Source organism: Anopheles ziemanni, chromosome 2 (assembly GCF_943734765.1).
Source record: "Anopheles ziemanni chromosome 2, idAnoZiCoDA_A2_x.2, whole genome shotgun sequence".
In the NCBI taxonomy this organism is placed as follows: Eukaryota; Metazoa; Arthropoda; class Insecta; order Diptera; family Culicidae; genus Anopheles; species Anopheles ziemanni.
The window spans coordinates 84,523,836-84,544,765 of NC_080705.1; the positions used below are offsets into that span (position 1 = coordinate 84,523,836).

Consider the following 20,930-nt stretch of genomic DNA (forward strand, 5'->3'; position numbering starts at 1 on the left):
GGAAAAGCGGCGAGGGTGCTACGTTGGTATGCTGTAAACATTTCATCAACCGTTTCTCGTTCGAGGTTACGAAAAACGACCCTCATATGGGACGGTCTGGAATCCGGTAGAGCGAACCGTTCGGCAGGAAGCACAACCGACGATGCCCTGTGGACGTCGTGCTGAAGTGCTGAACGAAGGAGATTCTGTTGTGGAAGTTGTATGGTGTAGCAAAACCAACCACTGAAGGACGACTGAAACGATCGCGATCGTCTGCGAGTGAATGTTGAAGAGCTTCTCAGCTGAACAACATTAATTCTTACTATTCCACACCTCAGCAGAACGGTGGCGTTCGCTAGCGAAGTCCACTGGAAATGGCTTATGGGAAGCTGTCCCGAGCCGATAGCCGTCAAGGTTCCATGCGAACCGCTGACTGTTTCATTTCAAACAACCACTAGAGTGTGTTCGAACCAATCTGGTTCCCCCCCAGGGCGATACAAGCACCCCATCCAGCGAATGGAATCGTCTTACGTACGGTACTACTTTTGTCGAAACTCGAACCGGTCCGTTCAAGGTCCCGCACACGTTTGTCGTAGGGATTGTCTGGAGCTTCTCGCCGGGTGGGTCACTTGTCCCGCTAATCACCCGCCCCAAAACCGTCGCCAAGGTCTCGCCATCAACCTCGACTGGAAGACACCACCGCGGGTGTAAGACTATCCATTCGACGATCTATTTTTGAAACCAGTCAAGCAGTGTCCAATAATTGTCTCACCGCGTCCAGATGGTCTCCGAACGGGACCGAACAGGAAACGATCGATCCCGGCTGATTCGGAAGCTTCGCCGGTGACCATGAAGTGCTGGCGCCATCGCCGTAGGGGTAAACTATCGCTGAGTGCTGCTCATCCGACGAAGGAAGCTAGCTATGACCGTTTGGTAGTATTTCCATTACCCTGTCATCCTCCATCACCGCCGGGGTTTTGGGGAGCCAAACAGACAGTTGAGTGGTATTGCGGGTGCGCGATGGATTGGTCCGGCTCGGCCATTCGGCAAACCATCTCTAATGGCCGATCTCGCAGGTGACAGGTTGATGGAAGGCAAATGTTTTGGTTTCATTAAAATTTACCTTACGTTACACACACCGCTGGCGCCATATTCTGAAGGTCTTCGGGACGATCTTCTACTGTGCGTGGCTTCATTCCAACGCCCAAGACGCCGGTAAACACATTCATCTTCTTCACTCACGGATCAACACAGAAATGTGTCACGCAAAACTGTGCTTATATTTTATTTGGTTTCATACGAAATTATGTTGACGATTAAATTGTCACAAAACTTTTCCAATGGTTCGGTTGGTTTGTTACCAGTTTGACTGCTTTTGAGCACTTTTAGAACAAGTTTTAGTTAAATCTTTTTGATGAAATTTGTTGTATCTTCTGTAGCCTACAGCTATATTAGTGGAATAACATATTAGTTTCGCGTATCAGATTTAGTTCTCTGAACTAGATCACGGTGGTAAAAGAACGATCGCTCTGGTTCAATTCTCTTAGTTTATCGATCTACTTATGCTCATTCTGTCTAAGTTGTTCACCAAATCTATGAGTAGAAACCAAATTTCACTGCACAGATTTCTTTTATTGCCTATCTCAAATTGATATTAAAACCAAAAACTTTAGGATCACCCCTTTACACGCGTCATTTAGTTTGACTTGATTTATTTTTGCCAGTAAGTTTGTAAATCTTGGGTGTTTTAGCTTACATTTTACACCAGAGCATTCTGTTCCAGAAGACGTTGCATATCTCTTCTAAAATAGGATGTTTTACGTTTGGTTTCCACAACTAGATTGTAAAAAATTAAGGGATTTGATTCTTGTTAGTTTCATTAAACAATATTGAGGTCGTTGATGAAATGCTGCTTCATTGCAATATCTTATTTCAACACTTGTTGAAGCTTAACTCATGGTAGGGAAATCTTACTTTATTTCAGATTTAACACGTTGATTGCCTTTTATCATTTTTGATAGTCAGCTGTCATTAGTTCTAAGAAGTTTTTGTCCCATATATGAATGAAAAAGCAGCATAAAAATTTTAGTATTATTTAATACCAATTCTTTGGAAAGCTTAATCTTTGCTTAACCTTCGAAAACCGTCGGTTTCATCAATCTTATTAACACATTTTATTAAAAAAGATTGAACAAAAAAGTGTGCTAAAACGCTTGGCAATCAGCGTGGATCAACACAGGATCAAACACCTGTTTATTCCATTAAATTTGCATGTAGGACTTGAAACTCTCGTATGTGGTATTAGACACGTTTGTCAACATGTTTTATTAGTTCATCTTCTTCAATTGCATAATTCAGGAACTTTTTAGTTCACCGCGCCACTGCATTTTGCATCTCTTGAATGAAGAACGCATGTGTTATTTCAGAATGACTGACCGTTCACATTTTAATGCAGTAAGCGATCTTTTCCAACGCAGCATAAGGATCGAACCTTAGTCAAACGGGGTTAGAAACTTGTCTCCGATTGTCACTCAAGTGTCGCAAAGCGCGTAGGGTGCTGTTAAGCTAACCCATTACCGGTGCTGTGGGGCAGTTTTTCCGGCTCACGTGTTCGCGCCGGGTAGCGCAACTTCACCCGGTGCGACAAGTTGACAAAACAATAATCGAACAACTCCCTATTAGAGACAATAGAGCCGCAGACCTCCGTGTCCTCCCTCGGAGCAGGGGCCAATTGCACACCATATTGTGTGTGCGTTGAGGCACGTTACGTAAAATGCGCACGGCGCGGAGGCGAGAAACCGATTAATTGCCGAGCGCGATCTCGCTGCGGCTTGTTTTAGTGACTATAGTTACACCACGCCACATACGACCGTTGAGTATCGAATATGGCCGGTCGCGACGATTGGAAGCATATTTTGTTGCCTTTCGACCGGAGAAGAAGGGATACTAAATAGAAACACACAAAAAAACCCGTCGCAATAAGGAAGCGCAACGGCGGTTGTAAAGCTGTATTAACCGATCGCTAGTGGTAGCCGGAACCGGCTGCCTGCAACAGGGATGGCAGTATGTAGCGCATTTCTGCATTTACGTCTCGTGGAACGTTTTGTCCGCGCGAAAAAAAACCCTCCATCTGTGCATCAGATGGAGCACGTTTCGGCAATTTCGGTCGCTACCGGATGGGGATCGTAAATTTTATTTCAAAAAACATACACCGCCCGTTGGGGATCGTGTTATGTTTTAGTTTTACTTGTTTTTAGTTTAGTTGAGTGTCTTCTTTAGTTGAAGATGAAAATTTCCACTCTCGAGTTTACTCAACATTTTGTACTAAATTTCTTCAACCATCAGCTTTTCGTTTCTTTGGTTTATTTTATGTGCAACAAATTTTTCAACCAAGATCCTGCCCAGGTTTGTTTATCGTAGCGTGTACTTTTTGGCAACGTTAATTCGATCCCCTTTCCAGCCTGACGTTTGCTTCGGTACGGGCGATGATGGATTGCCAACAATTTGACACCAGCAGGCAAGGCAAAAAGGCAACGACTTCAACTCGGCAACACATACAGCTTCACCCCAGGCCCGATATGCAAAACGACATGTGGAATGTAATGTAAACAATTTAAATTTGACGCACAGCTAGCTGAAACTTTCCCTCTCGAACGCACCGGCACGCCAGAAGAGGACCACGGCGAACGTTCGCCGTCGGTTTGTCCTTTCGCCACGATCAGATGTGGTCGCGAGCAGCTGTTTTCTGCCGTTGCTAGGTTTAAAAAATATTTACGAATCCGAAGAGAAGGCGACCAAGTGAATATAAAAAATGGCGTATGCAAGGGGGTAAAGCGATGTATATAAACGACAAAATGCTTAGCGTTCCGTATGCTACCATGGCGCAGACTCCATTGAAAACATTCCGTTGCTCCGTTACGTTTGGCATATGAATTTTAATGGTTACAATAGCTCAAACTGAGCAGCAAGCGAGAGATCTCCGATCTCCACACGGCCGCACGCACGCCCATCCATCCAATAATTCGACTCCATCCCCAAATCAAATAATCGCAACCCTCCCCTAACAACAACCCTGCACCGCCATCGGATGTACCGGAGTCAACCATGGCCGCAAACAGCCAACCCCCAGGCCTGGAGACATGCAAACAAATTCATTGCGGGTGAGATAATCACTATCGCACGCCGTGGCCTCGTGATGGCCCACCCCCTTACCTTACTCGGCTTGTCTACCGCGAATCGTGATGGCTATGATAATGAAACCTGATAGCCACCGGACAACCCGAGCCCGGCCGGCCGGCCGGCATACACCAGACAGCAATTTCGCAGCCGCGGCTGGTCCTAGGAGTTAGTGCTGCCTCGAACGCATGGTTGGCATAGTTTAAGTACTGGGGAGTGGCACCTGTCGGGGGTCCATCGGGTCTATTGGAAATCGGGGAAACCGGCTGATAATCGCACCGGTTGTACAGGTGCGCTATGAGGGAGGGAAGACATTATTCTAATGAGTACGTTGACAGGTTGATACCAAGGGGGAAAGGTAAGGGGGAGCGGGGGAGCAAGGGACACGCTTTGGCGGTAATCAATTTGATGTTTATTTTAAGCGTTTTCACAAGAAACCGGCGGGGAACTAATTATGATTGAAGTTGTCATTAATCATTTTACGGCCAGTTGGATGCCAAATGCCTCCCCCCCCCCCCCCCCCCCCCCCCCAGATCCAGCTACTCGATATCACCTAGGCAGGCAATCTACGGTTTCCTCCAACTCCCCATCGAGCTCTTCATTCATTCGTTAAAGTGTCGCGCGGCGTTGTTTTCCATTCTTCAAAAGTTTAAGTTTACAGAAGTAAACAAAGCTGGGGCCAAGCGATCGGAAAACGAAAGCAACGGAACGAGCCGCGCCGTAGGCCACAGATGTTTCCCATTAGTGGCGTAAACAGTTTCGCTTGCCAGCGTTTGGTTCTATGTCGATGTCGAGCATGCTTTTTTTTTTTTGCTTCACGGGGAACGTTTTTAATGTACCTTTGTTAAAAAGTGTCCATTCCCCGGATCGATGTTTGTGGATCGATTTTGATGTTGTGGCTGTAAACATGTTGGCCTATGTGCTCTCTCAGTGTCTCTCAAGCACGATCGATGAGTAAGTAACGCCTTAGTAGATCACATTTTGTGCCGCTTGAGACTGTAGAAATAGTACAGCAAGTACATCCCTCTTGGAGCATCTGTTTCGATGAGTTATCAGCTGGGCAGACAGCTGGTCATGGTTCAGCACCGCCCGCTCCCCCCATTCTCCCACTTGTTGATCAAGCCGACAGACAGCGGCTACAATGCTGCACGGTACGGAATCTGGAGCACGCTGATGCAACCGTGTTTATTCGGGTGCTTATCACCTCCGCCCAGCAGGAAGTCAGTGGCCAGCAGTCAATAAACGGATCGGGCGATTCCAGAACACTGGAACCCGACGCCCGGGCGTGGATCAGCTTGCGGTAAACAGATTGCAGCATCGCACCACCGACTGAAACCGAATCGGCAGAACGAAGGTTGCAACCCGCCGGCACGCTGCAGAAAAACAAGAACATTTCACGCTTATCTCAACCCGGAATGGTTCTCTTATTCCTTTCCTTTTTTTGTTGTTTGAGTAACTATTTTGTGACTTACACAGTTTCTAAAACAGAGGTGAGGGATTGACACGCGTGGAATGGGACTCCTAGCAACCGGTGGCGAAGGACATTGTCACATTGACCTTGTTTACCGTGCGGATCGGCGATGTGTGTTCCTATCAGTTTACTGCGAAGTGCTCGCGGTTTGGTGTCCATATCGCACCGGGTGCGGGATTTAAATTTGCAAAAGAGAAGGCAAATGTTGACGGCAACAACGAGTTCCGGATGCCATATAAATATATAGGTGTACTTTTTCTACGGCGGTGGTTGGTTTTCCTAGCCAAGAATGTCCACCGAAGGTGCCATGTTTGCCGAGCTATAGATGGAAAGGAGGCAAACCCTTTGAGCAACAACATGTCGTTACATGTGCCCGCTCGCCAGCTGTTGTCTTGTTGCCACAGTGGCAATATAGACTAATAAAACATTGTGTGTGAGTTACTTGTAGGGTCGGATGATAACTTGATATTCCCACCATTTTTGGGGTGATACTAAAAATGTACTAAAACCTCAACGGACCCAAAAGTGGGGCTTCATTTTTGCCCGTCACAAGGAAGTTGAACAACAACAAACAGCACGCTTTTTATTCTGCTCATTGAACCGCGCAAACAGCGATCGGATGTTTACGATCGTGCACCGGTGTAAGCCGGCAGCACCGGGTCAAACTATGGCAGCTTACGTCCGTCGGATGGATGTTATTTTTACCCGGACCAAACACCCGCTCCAATCTGACCGGCCCAGAGAATGACGTGCACGAAAGGGCACGGTCAGAGTGTACGGCAAGTGTTTACTTACATACTTCCCTGTCAAATTACAGCTGATTGGGGGTAGAAGCTCCCCATTTTCGGCCCCGTCGATGATGGGTTGGGAAAATGCAAACCCGGTGGAGGGAAATGGGAAAATGGTTCGAGCGAACGGCTTCGTAAGCATTTTGTCGGGGCGTTCATCCTCGATCGATGCTGTTGTGGTGGTGGGTTATCTTATCACTTTCGGAACAGCCGGGAAATAATTGGTCCTTACGATCACTGAAGAAAAACACATGAAAGGGTCAAGAACCTACGGGACTCTCTAGGCTGCAAATCTCATCCCCCTGCAGATTCGTTCGAAATTGACGTCAATGCGGCGGGTCTCTACTTATCAGGACACGAAGACCGATTCGGGTCGCGTGGGGAGATAATTTCGCTGGGGGACAACAACCGTCCTCGGTAGCAAACCAGGCGCGCGCAAACGATCGCGTCGGGATGTTTTCCTTTCGCTTTTTAATGAACCGATTCCGTTGCAGTTGGTAATCACGAACCAAAACTCCATAAACCCTACGATTATGCTCCAGTATGCATGCGTGCCGTCATTGGAATGTTTTTTTTAAATCCCACCCCGTGTTCTACGTTTCTCTTTATTTTTCTGCAGTATGGCTCAAAGAACTCCCCGACGGACAACTCGAATCTGGACCATGTCACCAAGGTGATCGCCTATCATCCGCGCTATCTGGACCACTTTCTCAGTACGCAAAAGTTTGTGCTGCAGTGCGATGGACCGCTGCCGTACGACTATAGGAACTACATTGCGATTATGGTAAGTTGTTTGGAACATCTACCTTTTACAGGTGGACCATTTTAAATGACCGTTTAGGAATGACAAAAATGGTGCACTCTAACTATAAAGGAATGAAATGAATCAACGTTATCAGATAAAATGGATCATTTTCCAAATTATGTTCTCATTGTCTTTAAAATTGTCATTAATTACAGGTTAAATACATTTACGAAAATAACATATTTCAAACTTATAGATCGTTTGAAGTTTCTTAGCAATAATTTGAGTTTTTTCTAATGTTATTTACTAATATAAATAACATTTAATATTTATTTATTAACATTTTTGTTTTAAAAGTTTGTTTAGGATGAAAACGATATAAACTGATCGCTCCATATAAGATTTTATAATACAAACGTAATGTCAAAAAGATCAAACGATATTACATATACATGTATATTGTAATATTGTTCTTCCTATTTTGAAATGTTTCAATTTTATCAAGATCGGATTTTTTTTAAGCTTGCTTAGGTTGAAGGCGAGTTATTTGAACGCGTAAAATAATTTATTTTGAAAAGATCAAACCATATATTTTTTTCTTTTTTTTTAATTATTAATTAATAATTAAATTTTAATTGTTGTTTTTCGATTCTCTATTATAGGTTAATATTATTAATTATAGGTTAAGTTAATCAATTTACACAATTTGGCATTCCAGTTGCATTTGTTTTCAAAAGGCCAAACTAAATGCCTTGTAAATCTAAATAGTATTAGGCTTTAATGTGAAAAAAAAGATTGATCACGAGGTAGCACCGGAAGTAATCGCTTTTACTTTCAATTTCTCCAGGCCGCTGCCCGCCATAAGTGCACGTACCTAGTGAACCTGTACGAGGACGTCTTCCTGAGGAACGGCGGTGATCCGAGCTGGCTGAACGGTCTCGAGCACATCCCCGCCAAACTACGTGCCATCTCTGACATCAACAAAATTCTAGCCCACCGTCCATGGCTGCTCAACAAGGGACACATCGAGGTACATTTTTGTCGTATTCAGTGTCAGGTTCACCGCCTTCCTCTACAAATAACTAATGTGGCTCGTATGTTTGCTCTCAAACTCATTCCTCAACAGCGCCTGACGAAAGGCCAGAACAGTTGGTCCCTCTCGGAAGTGGTGCACGCAATCGTGCTGATCGCCCACTACCACTCGCTGTCCTCGTTCGTGTTTTCCTGCGGGCTCACGCAGGAGCTGGACGGCATTAGTCACAAAGTCATCGAAAACAACAACGTTCTCACCCAGAAGACTGCCTTCAACCGTCTGAATGATCTGTACAATTCTCAGCACCCAGACAGCCATCCCCAGAACGGAGACGATGGTAGGGCAATCGGGCTTTGGGCTACGCGAACATTTTCCCATTGTTTCTAGAATTTTAAATAAAGTATCTATTTCAACCCGGTAGGCAACATCCGTCCGGAAGTGACCGTCGATGCACTGATGCAACGCATGAAGCGTCTGTCGGAGAAGAATGACGAAGCGTGCAGCGAAACCGAGCTGAGCAACCGGTTCAAGCATGTGGAGCAGCAGGCGGCCGAGCTGCCCCCGGTCATCCGGGACGCACCGGCGGAAGTCCCGCAGCAGCTCGGCCGCTACGTGGACGATCCCAGCTTCACATATCAGGACTTTGCGCGGCGCGGTGCGGAAAACATTCCGCAAACGTTCCGGATACAGGACTACTCCTGGGATGACCATGGATACTCACTAGTGAATAGGTGTGTAGGGGATCTTTTAAACTAAACCTTGACAGTAGCAACTAACCCCTTGGATGTTTTATATTTTCTTTTTTTTTGTCAGGCTGTACAATGATGTCGGGTTCTACCTCGACGAAAAGTTCCGGGCGGCGTACAACCTGACGTACTACACGATCGCGGGTCGCACGAACGTCGACACGTCCAAGTTTCGGCGCGCCATCTGGAACTACATCCAGTGCATCTACGGCATACGCCACGACGACTACGACTACGGCGAAGTGAACCAGCTGCTCGATCGCTCGTTGAAGATGTTCATCAAGACGGCCTGCTGCTTCCCGGAGCGGATCACCAAGCTCGATTACGACAGCGTGCTCGTGGAGCTGCAGCACAGTGAGAAGGTAGGTAGCAACTTTCCCCCTTTGCCTTCCTTCAGCACATTCTAACCACGTGGTCGTTATACCTCTGTTTGTCGTGTTCAGGTTCACATCAATCTTATGATCTTGGAAGCCCGCAACCAGGCGGAGCTGCTGTACGCCTTACGAGAAATTATGCGATACATGACATGATTGGCACCCACCGATATGAAGAATTAGGATGCCGTTGGCCAGTTTTGTGATGCCTGCCTGTCCTCTCCCTCCCCCACCTGGCCCGTTGGTTCCCGTTGGCTGAACGAATGTTTGTGGGTTGTTTTGCGATAAGGAAGGATTAGTCGCCATCGCGACGAATTGGTAAGGGAAGGATACGGGGACGCGTGATAGGAAAAGAAGGATGGATCGACGATCGCTAGCGTGAAGGAGGGTGTGTAGCAGGGAGAGGGTCAGGATTTGTGAAACATTCAGGGCAAAGGTGTATTTGTTTTTATTACGAAGATTGTTTGTGGAAAGGATGGAATGGATGTTGATGTTGTGTTATTGTTGTTAACTATATTGTACGGTCTGACGCGTTGTTGGTTGCGCATATGAGGTGGAAACATACGTTGCGTACGAGAAGGTGAGGCAGGTTCACGAGAATGGTGGCAAAGAGTGGAGGGGGAGAGCAAACGATGCCGGAGCCTTGGCTGGACCGGAGTGATGTGCAAGCATAAGGAATATTACGATGGGTGATATATAATTATAACTATTACTATACTAACGCTCTTTTCTACGTGACGTCGAAAAGGATAATGCTACCAAGAGCAAGAGCGAACGGCCGCCAACGTTTTTATTATTTTTTTTTTATGGAAAACTCTATTTCTAACAGGCAAACGCGAACAATGCAATGTTGAGAGAGCCCACTGTGGTGAGATCGTATACTTTCGCGAAACAGAAACACAAGACAAACGTAATAGCGTGCTACAGAATGGAGCACCATACTCAGGCCTACAACACACACACACACAGTTTATGCTAGCATCAGGGAGAGATTCAGGACGTTGTCTATTTTTGGATGATGGTTTGTTTATTTTTTTTATTAACTCCCTTGCAACTCTTGACGAAGATCTAATGTCTAATCAGGGAAAAACGTAAGTAAGGTATCGAAGCAAGAAGCGACAGCCTTGCGAGTAAGGACCCCGATCTAAGTGGCATAATAAGTAGGAAAACCACCCCATTCTGATCTCACTGTGATAAGGTTTTACTTGTGTTTGTTTTTTTTTATTCATTGCTGCTACATCAGGTTGTCGAATAATTGAGCTTATTCTTATTATTTGATGCGTTTTGATACGATCTGTACAATTTGTCTAGCTGAAATTCTATCAAATGAATTTCTATTGAATTCATCGACGACTCGCGTCGAATAGTAAGAATCAGCTCAAAACCCGGATCGTGAATTTCAAGTGCATACGATGGTGACAAATCCGCGATGGCTCATAATTAAAATTCGGTGGTTTTCTTCTGTTTTTCCTTCTCTATGTAACATCAACGACGATACGCCACCAAATGGAGGTGAAGTAACAAACTAGGAGAGTAGAAAAGCTTTATATTTTTAATTATTCGTTTAATTTCTACTCAATCAATGGTCAGTAAACATATTTGTACAGTAAAGTGTCTCATTGTCAACCATTCATTTTCTTTTTTGAACTTCCGTACCGCCGGACAGAAAATTGTACAGCTCCCCGGTGTAAGCTAGTGTCGCCAAGTAGCCACAAGAAAAAAACTGCACTTCGACCTTCACGTCCATGCAAAAACAAAAAAAACAGCAAAAACTGAATGATATTATGTACCTTTCTCGCTGCGATCTGCCAAGACAGCGGAAGCAGCTAGCGATTTGCTCCTCCATTTGATTCGATTGCAGACAATCCATCGCATTTGTTTTGCCTGCGCGATCGGTAGTTGAACGGCGTATTGTGATAATGCGAGCAGAGTGAAGGTTACGGAAAGCGAGAGCAAACTAGTCCACTGATGTAGCACGATCAGTTTCGCCAGTAAGGATTTAATGTTGGTGCATTTTTGTTTTAGAATATTTCACCACATCAAACGTTGTTTGTTCGCCGTCGGCGAATCGAATTGTCTGGTAGGAGACAGGAGACGTACGAACCATCGCTTAGAAGGAACGAGAGTATGAGAATCTAGCATATTTCCTCGACAACATCATGTGTTAAGGCTGCCAACCCGGTTGGCCGTCGGAAGCATGCATGGTGAAGCGGGAAAAGAGTTTGAAAAGAAACGAAACTACTAAAACTGCATCGATTGAGACAATTTCTGCGAGGTAAGAATATAAGCTTACGTGAAGAGAAGTTTGAAGAAAATATGACGATTTGTAAAAAAAATATAATGATCAATAAATTTTATAACGTATAGAGCATCGTGTAATGTGCGCTTTCTATGTACGCCGTGGTAAGGATGCGAGCCTAATCTTGCGCTTCTGCACAGAGGTGGAATTTGTATTGGTTGCATGAAGCTTGATGAGATACGTAAATGAAATCATACGAATCAATTTAAACTATAAACAATACCAGCACGTCGGAATAAATTCGGACGCGGCGCATACGGTTGGACATTGTGATTATATTTGTGCCAAAACCAAAAAAAAAGAAGGAAGAAAGAACCGCGATCACAAAAAACTACCGATCGAGAAAGAATCATATTACACACGAATCAAAAACAGAGTAAACATGAAAACCTCATGCTTATTTTATATCTTGTACAAAGAAGGCGATCGTGGAATAAGGGTGGTAATAAGCCATCGATCAAGTCCTATAGTTTTCTCCCCTGATTAATGTGCGTCTGTACATCAAATAACGCCGTTATTACATTGTCGATGTTGTGCCTTTCTGTAAAAGAAGTAAAAACACAGTACACCGAACGTGGGAAAACGCGAAAAGGGTGTCTCATTGTTGCGAAAAAGAAGCGATAGAATACTAGGTGCTACAGTGATTGGAAGCGTATCGATCAATCAAAATATGCAGCGTTTGCAGAGACACTAAATATTGTTGTACATCCAGGGAGTTGAGGAGGAGCGGATGCAGATAAAATTAAGTGTATACCGCCATGATCACGTATTAAGCGCGCAACCGGAGCGAATCGATGTATCAATTCGGCAGGATTTGTAGGAATAAAACAAACAAAATTTTATAAACACAACACCACGTTCGAATTTCTTATCTCTTTCATTCCTAAATAATCCGAAATTTAATTTAAAAAAAATCCAAACTCAAACACCGTTCTACATCTAAAATGGTAAACGGACGACCAGGTATTTAAAAGTGGAAGAATTCTACCCTTGATTTTTTTTCCTAAGTAAGCGATCTCGTTTGGTATGCTGCTGCGGGTAATAGTTTTGTCAACGTACCCATAAAAAGTGCCAATAATCTAGATTTTGAAAATTCTAAAAATGGCAGAATCATCGATTGTTTAAGCAACTCCGATAAAACGGAGCATCGAAGTGTATTTTGTAGCATTTGCAGTCTGTAAAGTAAAACAGCAAGCCGAGATCGGATGGCAAGTCCTATCCTGTTTAGATAGTGTTATATTGCTGGTCGAGATTGATGTTTCCTAGGTATATACGCTGGGGTAAAAGCTATTGTTTTCTTACCTCTTTCCAAGGAAGCAGCAGACACACAGTATATTCTCGCCAATCGTGGAGTTCACGTCCGATCGAGCTCGTGTTGGAGCCACAGTTTAATTTGGCCCTCATCGCAGCGATACAGTCTCGAAGCTAGACAGTATTCAAGTATGTCTGCTCGTTTTAAACCAAAACAGGAGATCGATCCTGAAATTCCAGAGCCGATCGTGGTATTCCGGTACAGCAACTCGCCAGCCCGTAAGCATGAAGCTAGTGACGATCACCGTGTGTGCTTGTCGCTGGACTGGTCCCGCCTCCAACGGGAACATGCAGAAAACATACACTCTCCGGATGCTAACACCATAACTAGCAGCAGCGAGGATACTTCCGCCGAAGAATGCCGTTTGCAGATCGCGTGTGACAGTGAGCACAGTGAAACCATGTCGCACCAGAGCGAATGCTCCGAGTCAAGCGAAACGTTGGTTTTCCCGGACCCGACAGCAAGGCGAGCAACCATAGGTTCTTCGGAGATTCAAAACCTGGTACCACGCGCGAATGGAAAAATTTCACTACGTCGTTGGAACACAATGATCGCGTTGGAAAATTGCGAAGTTCCGCTGGTGTACCACAAGAACATGGCTCGCAAGTTTCCGGTGCCAGCACGTACACCATCGCAGGCGGAGCAACGTCGGCGAAACACGGAAGCGGCTCGGCTTAGCCGCGCAAAGACGAAGATCGCGGTAATGCTGATGGAAAAGGAACAAAAGAAGCTGGCTGAGGAAAATATTGCCAGAAAGCGTCTGACTGCTGCGAAGCTCGTTTACGCAAACGCCCTACGAACTTTAGTAGGACTACCACCCTCGGTTCAGTTGATCGACCTCAAACCGAATGGTTCTGGTAGCGAGGATTTCGAAGCCGAGTGAAATGTTGCATGTCACGTTTCATAAACCGTTAATTTGGTTTAGAGTACACAACTAAATACTCTAGTAGGAGTAAATATATGGTAATAATAAATAAAATAAAACAATTACTCGTTTGTAGCGATTTCAATCCATTTTAAACATAAACAGCACACACACAAATTTTCGTTGGTTGGGTATGTGCATGGTTGGTATGTGTATATTTGTTATAGACCATTTATCAGGTTTATGTCCGTTAATACTGTGCATTAATTAATTGTAACTTCAGCTTTTGCTGCAATTTTATGATATTATTGAAAACCGGTGCTTAACCGTCACCCGTTCAACCGCCTACCCGGGTAGTTTTTGGAGTTTTGTTTTGTTCTAACTTTTGATTGGATTGACGTATCGGCATGAAATTTTTAGAATACCTAGAAAAATTCATTTTCGATCGTTTTGCTGAAGAAAAAAAATTTTCCAAGGAATTGAAATAATTTTTATTTGCGGTTTTTGGTTGATACCCCTCAAACGTTCAACCGGACTACCCGGGTAGTCCATACATTTTGTATGGGAGACTCCGTTTTGCTGTACTTAAGACTTAATAACTTTTTATCTAGATGTCGGATCGATTTGAAATTTTCAGTGAAGATACTTGAGGGTGTTTCCCAAAATATTGTGTAGTTTTTATAATTTTAAAAATTCATTAAGTATGTTAATTTGAGGTTCCAAAAAATTTCACCATTCACATCTACAACCATTTATCTGTGTAGTTCATATAATTTACATAGAAGTTTGCTTTTTCTGTATTTTAGTACTGATATATTTGCTCGTAGATACTTAACTACTTGAAATGTTTTGGAAAATTGCATAAAATATTGTAAAAATTAATAAACTCTCAGTCGCTTCATGCTATCTTCATGCTTCAACTGGGAACAAAGTATTGTCCGTTATTTAATTCTTTTTTCGTCAGAAATGCTGTTCCTAGTAATTCTTCTATAAGTCTGTTCGGTTTTATCTATTCAAAGAATTGAGTTTTTCCATAACGCTCACTATTACTTAACTTTTGTTGTACTTTGAATCACACACATAGTCGACTAGAAACGGATTAATAAACGTGTTTGTGGCGCACATTTTCTGAACAAAATGATGTATAGCATACTTGTGTTTAATATTAGACTAAGATTTTAATGCCTAAACGTAAGGCATAAATGTTTAAATTATCGAATTCGTGTTTTCGAATGAAACAATCCTACTTGAACATTTCTAAAACATGTTTAAAAAAATTTAATAAATTTCTGAAAATTTCAAGTAATTAAGATTCAATGATCAAAGATACGTATACTGAAATACATAAAATGCAAACTCTTATCTAAAATGTTGAAGCTACACAGGTTTCGGTCATAGATGTGAATGGTGAAATTTTTTGGAACCTCAAATTAACATACTTAATGAATTTTTAAAATTATAAAAACTACACAACATTGTGGGAAACACTTTCAAGTATCTTCACTGAAAATTTCAAATCGATCCGACGTCTAGATAAAAAGTTATTAAGTCTTAAGTACAGCAAAACGGAGTCTCCCATACAAAATGTATGGACTACCCGGGTAGTCCGGTTGAACGTTTACGTATGTAGGTTTGGTTGAACGGGTGACGGTTAACTGAAGCGCATTTTCAACTCTACTAATGCGTTACGTTTGTCCACGGTATATACAACCCACACGACAAGAACAATCATGTGTTCACCTTGCTTGTCGGAATGGCGTTATCTCTTGACATTAGCTGTCAAAGGATGTAACTCTTCGTAACTGCCCAAATTTCTGGTGTTGGGAAAATCAATTCCCGGTTGGGATTCCAATCTTTGGAGATCCAGATCTCCGAATCCGAATCCCAATCAATCGTATCATACATGCACATCTAACATGCCAATTTTTCATATGATTTGTTTCAACTCACCTCGTGTCTAGATCGAGTTACAGGCTGGCCCCGGTTTTCGTCAGCCTCGGTTCTCGTCGTTTGACAAATCGTTCGAAGCGGGTTTATAGTAGCGTGCTTTGTTCTTTACTCATATGATTCATTGCATTTTGTATGACAGAAGATCCGAACATGGACTCATAAACGAGTAGTGCAGGTTTTCTGCTTCAGACTACTTTGCACAATAAAAAATATCTTCCAATTGAAGCACTGAATGTATTATTGTAAACCTAAACGGCATTGTTTGATGGACATTGATTTGATGATTAAATACACAAACTTTGTTATAGTTTCTAGAACACCTTCATATTAATCACTAAAAATTCAGATGAGAATAATGTACACATCCAACTTTTGTTTTGTGTCTTTCAAGTCTTGAGTAGGTATTATAAACGTAAGAACTGTAGTCCGCTAGCCTTGGTTTTCGTCGCTGTCAAAGTCCCGTTTGGTGGCGAAAACCGGGGCCAGCCTGTATATCACATTCAAATAGATTGCGATATAGTCTGAACCGAATCAAATCGAGTCCCAAACAAATCAAATCTGATACGAATCACAAACAAATCAAATCTGATTCGAATCCCAATCTTATCAAATTAGTGGAATCCGTCAAATGGGATAAATCTTTGGAACCCGAGTCTTTTTAATCCGTCAAGGGGTCGAATCTTCGAATCTTCTGAATCCCGATTCTGCCAACACTACAAATTTCCCTCATCATCCAGTGCGAAAAGAGTGGTGGTTTGGTGCAATTAAAGTTAAAATAGCGAGCAAAATGGCTGGAAAATCTAGTGAAGAAGTCGAGGTAATTGATCCTTGGGGTGTTTGGTCCCGATTAGCTGTGTGGTTTGTTTCGTTTGATGCATTTTGTGTACGTGTAGCGCCGTAGATAACCTTCTAATTGGCAAAGTACAGCGAGCTAGTGCCGACGAGGGACCAGTCAGTGCCTTTGCATAATGTAACATGGCTAAAACTCCATATTGAATCCTCGTGCACAATTCTGCTGTCCGGTCTGCTACAGGTGGTACATGTTGGAAGATCTGCAGAAAAGAGTTCAAAGTGCACGGGCTGATGATTTAAGAACGTGTGTAGCTCAAAGAAAAAAGCGCGAAAAGAAATGCCTCGATGCTCTCAATACATGAAATACCAAATATGGAGCATATATTGAGAAAATCGGACAGCCTTGACGGCGTTGTGAACCAGCGCCAGTTGTTATCAGTGTCGGCTGATTTGTCGGGCGCGTGACGCGGTCTTGATGGTTCCCTGCGTTCCGGGACTTCCCCGATGCATTTTTTGAGGTTATAGCTTGCAGCAGTTACTGCGCCCCTTGACAAGTCATCCGGATTGCAGCGGAATGGAAATGGAACATACAGAACTGAAAGGGAAAAAGAGAAGGTCGACTGACACTTTCCCTTTTTTTCTCTATGCAATTCACGTGGATACGTGCGGGTATGAAATAAACCGAGCGGCAGCGAGTATATTTTTTAGATTATTCGTAACATTGCAGTTTCCATGGTAGTTAGTAGAATAGAACGAAGGATAATGATCTAGCAACCTACTTACACCCGAGACTTCGTTGGTAATTGTCAGTTGAGAGCAATCAGTTAAGGTTTCATCTCGAACAAAGTTGCACGAAACAACGCAAGAATGCTGGAGATACCTTTGAACTTCGATTTTTACCCATACCGCCATCGCTGCCATTTCGTAATAGCAAAAATTCTCTACCAAGTCGAATAATCGAGTAATATGGTAATACAACTTTTCTTCATCTTCTCCATGCAGCAGCAAAGCTCAGAGAGCTCGGAGCAGAGCAGTAGTCAGAACCAGATCCAAACGCTTACAGAGCAACCGGGTGCTGCAGCCGAAACGATCGATCCGGAAAACCTCATTAAGCACCCGCTGCAACACACCTGGACACTGTGGTACCTAGAACTGGACCGTTCGAAGTCATGGGCCGAGTCGATGAACGAAGTAGCGAGTTTCTCCACCGTCGAGGACTTCTGGAGCCTGTACAATCACATCCGTGGACCGTCCGAGATCAAAGTAGGCACAGATTACATGCTGTTCAAGTCGCACATCCGCCCGATGTGGGAAGATGAGGCAAACAATCGCGGTGGCCGATGGACGGTCAACATGAACAAGCATCTTTCGGACAAGTATTGGTTGGACACGGTAGGTCCATGCTTTCCAAATCACTGGAGGTAGTTTCCAGCATTACATATTTATATTTTTTTCCATTTGATTCATTTATCTAGGCCTTGTGTCTCATTGGAGAAAGTTTCGAACACTCGGACGACATCTGTGGCGCAATTGTAAATGTTCGCCAAAAGATCGATAAAATTTGTGAGTCTGCGTGCGGCGTCGGAAGTGGTTCAAATTTTATTTACATTTCTTTTTTAATCCTCGTAGCTATCTGGACTGCTAACTTTCAGAACCGAGAGGCGGTGATGGACATCGGACGCACCTACAAGGAACGGTTAGGTCTTCGTGCACAGATCTATTATCAGAACCACAAGGACACTATGATCAAATCGGGCTCGTCCACAAAGGCAACTTACTCTGTCTAATAGAGAATGCGTAGCTTATCATATTGTACCATTATACACCAGGTGTGTGAACGTGAATGAGGATATGCCCCTATAGGATGATGAAATAGGAGATGTATGAGGATGTGGTGACACTGTGAAAAACCACAGTGTAGTAAGGAAACGATTTTTTTATGAACTAGGATAACGTTAGCTAGCATCGGCATGCGAATTGAAAAAGAATTTACTATTCAAATGATCACAGATGGTGAGCAGGAGATTGGTCGAAAGAAGACCGCGGGATGGAATTCGAATTCACGAGAGATGGAACGAACGAACTATTGGCTGTATAACATGTCTTTAGGGTTAGCTCGCGAGAAAACAAGATTTCGACTTTTCCACTCAGAGTGGGGTCATTCGAAGTTACACATTTACACGTGTCAGATTAGTACCACCCAATCGACTAAAAACCGCCTGTGTTCAATCAGCAAATATCTGCCCCGTCTCCAATTAATTGGTTCTTTGCCGTTTCTGCTTGGTTGAGCAGTTCTGATACTTTCGATCTTATGGATAGCAGTGTAGGATGCACGTGGGTTGCGTAGCAACGGTTCTTTTTTGCCGTGGAATGCCCCATCACGATTGAAATGCTCATTACAAACTGCTTCGCTTGGTTTGCGTAGGTTAAAGGATTTTGGTTGAATATTGTAAAACAGCATCAACAAAGTTCTCCTTGGTTGTCGTTGTGGTGCTTTGCTTGTGGGAAGGAAACGTACTAGACGGTGAATTGCACGCATCGATTAGAGAGTAGGGCAAAGCACAGCACTTTCGCCCGTATACACGCTTCCTTGCACACGTGTAATGAGTTTTGCGCTGGATCGTATTGATATCTAGGGCATACCAGGGAATGGATTTGTGCGCTCTTTATATGACCACATGTATAATGGAATTATCTACTAATTATGGCTACCTTTTATGCATACATTGATTATAAACCTCCCCCATATACATAAATAGAAACGGCTGCTGTTGCTGATTGATTAATTTGTAATACCAACTATATTACTTTTTTATGTTAATGCAAATTGTATCGTAAATTATTCAGTAAAAAAAATCGTTACAGAAATAAAGAACTTGAAATAAATATCCTTGGTAGTGTTATTTGTTTGTTTTGCATCCAATTATTTGTCCCTTAATAACTAATCAGTTAAAAGAACAAAGAAAGTTGTAATAAATGTTTTGCCATTCTTTGTTTTAATGAGTGTTTGGTGAGTTAAACTTTAATGTCATATTTGAAAGGAAATATTGTATGCTGATTGCGTACTATCACCGAAATAATCAAGGAATTTACTGTTTTGTAGATAAATATCGTTGCTCATAAAAGATAGCAGTATATATTTCTCAAATCATAATTTCTCCCTTCCTCATGTGATACTCTGAGAAATTATTGCTTATATCCCTGACGCGTGTGAGTAGATTTGTAATAAAAACTTAACTAATGTAAGACTTTGCTCGAATGATGATGGCACTTTAAACATCAAGCATATTTTCCACCTTTCGTTTCAAATCCTTTCTCCGGATGTTTTCCAAAGCTTTCGTTAAGGTAGAAATAAATTGTTCCCCAGAACTTTCGCCCAATTTTTGCTCCACACCTATTAGCATCTCGTATATTCGACTCTTTAAATCGTTTCTATGACGCTCGTTGATTTCATCTAACTCAGCTTCCGCGATGTTAAGGTATCTGCCGAAGACCCTCCATTCTTTTCCGACTTGATTCTGTAGTAAACTGTATATAGCTTCTCGCTGCTGGAGGTACTTTCCATGAAATGCGGAAACGGTGCTTTGTTCTGCTAACTTTATCTTTTCCACCTCTTTTTCGAGCAACGATCTACGATCACGTTGACGGAGATCTGTAGAAAGTATTAGAGAAAGGTTATTATTTTAATGTAGATTATGAAAGTAGTGAAACCAACCTTCCAGATAGAATCTCCTTATTGCTGGATAGTGTGAGCTGATTGTTTGCCGGTACAACTTGACAGCCTTTGCAATATCATCCGAACTTAGTACCAGCTCGAGCCGCTCTATGACCTCCGGTTTCAGGAGACTGAGAAGATTTCGCTGCTCCAACAACTGCAGAAGATCCTCGAAACTAGCCACCCTACTCAGTTTCCTTCTCGAGTGGACATCCTCCCAGATGAGCTGTTTGCACCGTTCCAAGCGCTCGGGGCTGGTGCATGCATTCTGTGCCAACAGTTTTAAGTTCAAATAGTCCTTGCACAACTGTTCGTACAAAACACGATCCTGAACGAATATTTCCATCGGAAATTGTTGTGGGTGATACGCGGGCGGAAAAGAAAACAGCTTTTCGGAAAGAACTGCCAAATACATTTGCGCGCCTGTCACGAGACGTCGCGTTTATACTGCCGTGTTTGCATAAGGTTGTTCGTGATAGATGTTTTGTTAATCTAGGTGTATGATAGTTTTAAATATATATTTTAATATTTTCAGGTGATAGTTCTGATAATTATTCGTCCTTTAAGAACTGAATACATCGAAATCGGCGGGATATTGGACCTGGCTCGAATGCAAACAAGCGACACGAACAACAGCCCGTTTCTCGCAAGATCGCGACACGAACAGAAAACCGTAATGGTAGTG

At 43.1% G+C, this 20,930-nt stretch overlaps 3 protein-coding genes across 4 annotated transcripts in view; 2 read left to right on the forward strand and 1 right to left on the reverse strand.

Annotated features, from left to right (window-relative positions):
* Positions 1-9,535, forward strand: part of LOC131282926 (sestrin homolog) — a 28,862-nt gene extending 19,327 nt beyond the window's left edge. The window contains exons 2-7 of the mRNA XM_058312475.1: positions 7,034-7,198; positions 8,007-8,189; positions 8,286-8,529; positions 8,614-8,923; positions 9,006-9,300; positions 9,382-9,535. Coding sequence (XP_058168458.1) covers positions 7,034-7,198; positions 8,007-8,189; positions 8,286-8,529; positions 8,614-8,923; positions 9,006-9,300; positions 9,382-9,468 — 1,284 coding nt within the window. The 3' untranslated portion in view covers positions 9,469-9,535. The remainder of the gene's footprint in view (positions 1-7,033; positions 7,199-8,006; positions 8,190-8,285; positions 8,530-8,613; positions 8,924-9,005; positions 9,301-9,381) is intronic.
* A 6,923-nt stretch (positions 9,536-16,458) lies between these two features.
* Positions 16,459-19,433, forward strand: LOC131281785 (eukaryotic translation initiation factor 4E1). Of its 2 annotated transcripts, none has more exons than XM_058311134.1 (4): positions 16,459-16,555; positions 17,533-17,922; positions 18,006-18,093; positions 18,160-19,433. In XM_058311134.1, the coding sequence occupies exons 1-4, from the start codon at positions 16,526-16,528 to the stop codon at positions 18,315-18,317; spliced, it is 666 nt and encodes a 221-aa protein (XP_058167117.1). In that variant the 5' UTR covers positions 16,459-16,525; the 3' UTR covers positions 18,318-19,433. The 2 variants fall into 2 exon arrangements, with proteins under 2 accessions (XP_058167117.1, XP_058167119.1); XM_058311136.1 differs by having other exon boundaries at positions 16,469-16,555; positions 17,536-17,922.
* A 347-nt stretch (positions 19,434-19,780) lies between these two features.
* Positions 19,781-20,612, reverse strand: LOC131281315 (fas-associated death domain protein). Its single transcript, XM_058310592.1, has 2 exons — positions 20,246-20,612; positions 19,781-20,182 (listed from the first exon to the last, which is right to left on the reverse strand). The coding sequence occupies exons 1-2, from the start codon at positions 20,589-20,591 to the stop codon at positions 19,803-19,805; spliced, it is 726 nt and encodes a 241-aa protein (XP_058166575.1). The 5' UTR covers positions 20,592-20,612; the 3' UTR covers positions 19,781-19,802.
* Between the last annotated feature and the right edge of the window lie 318 nt (positions 20,613-20,930).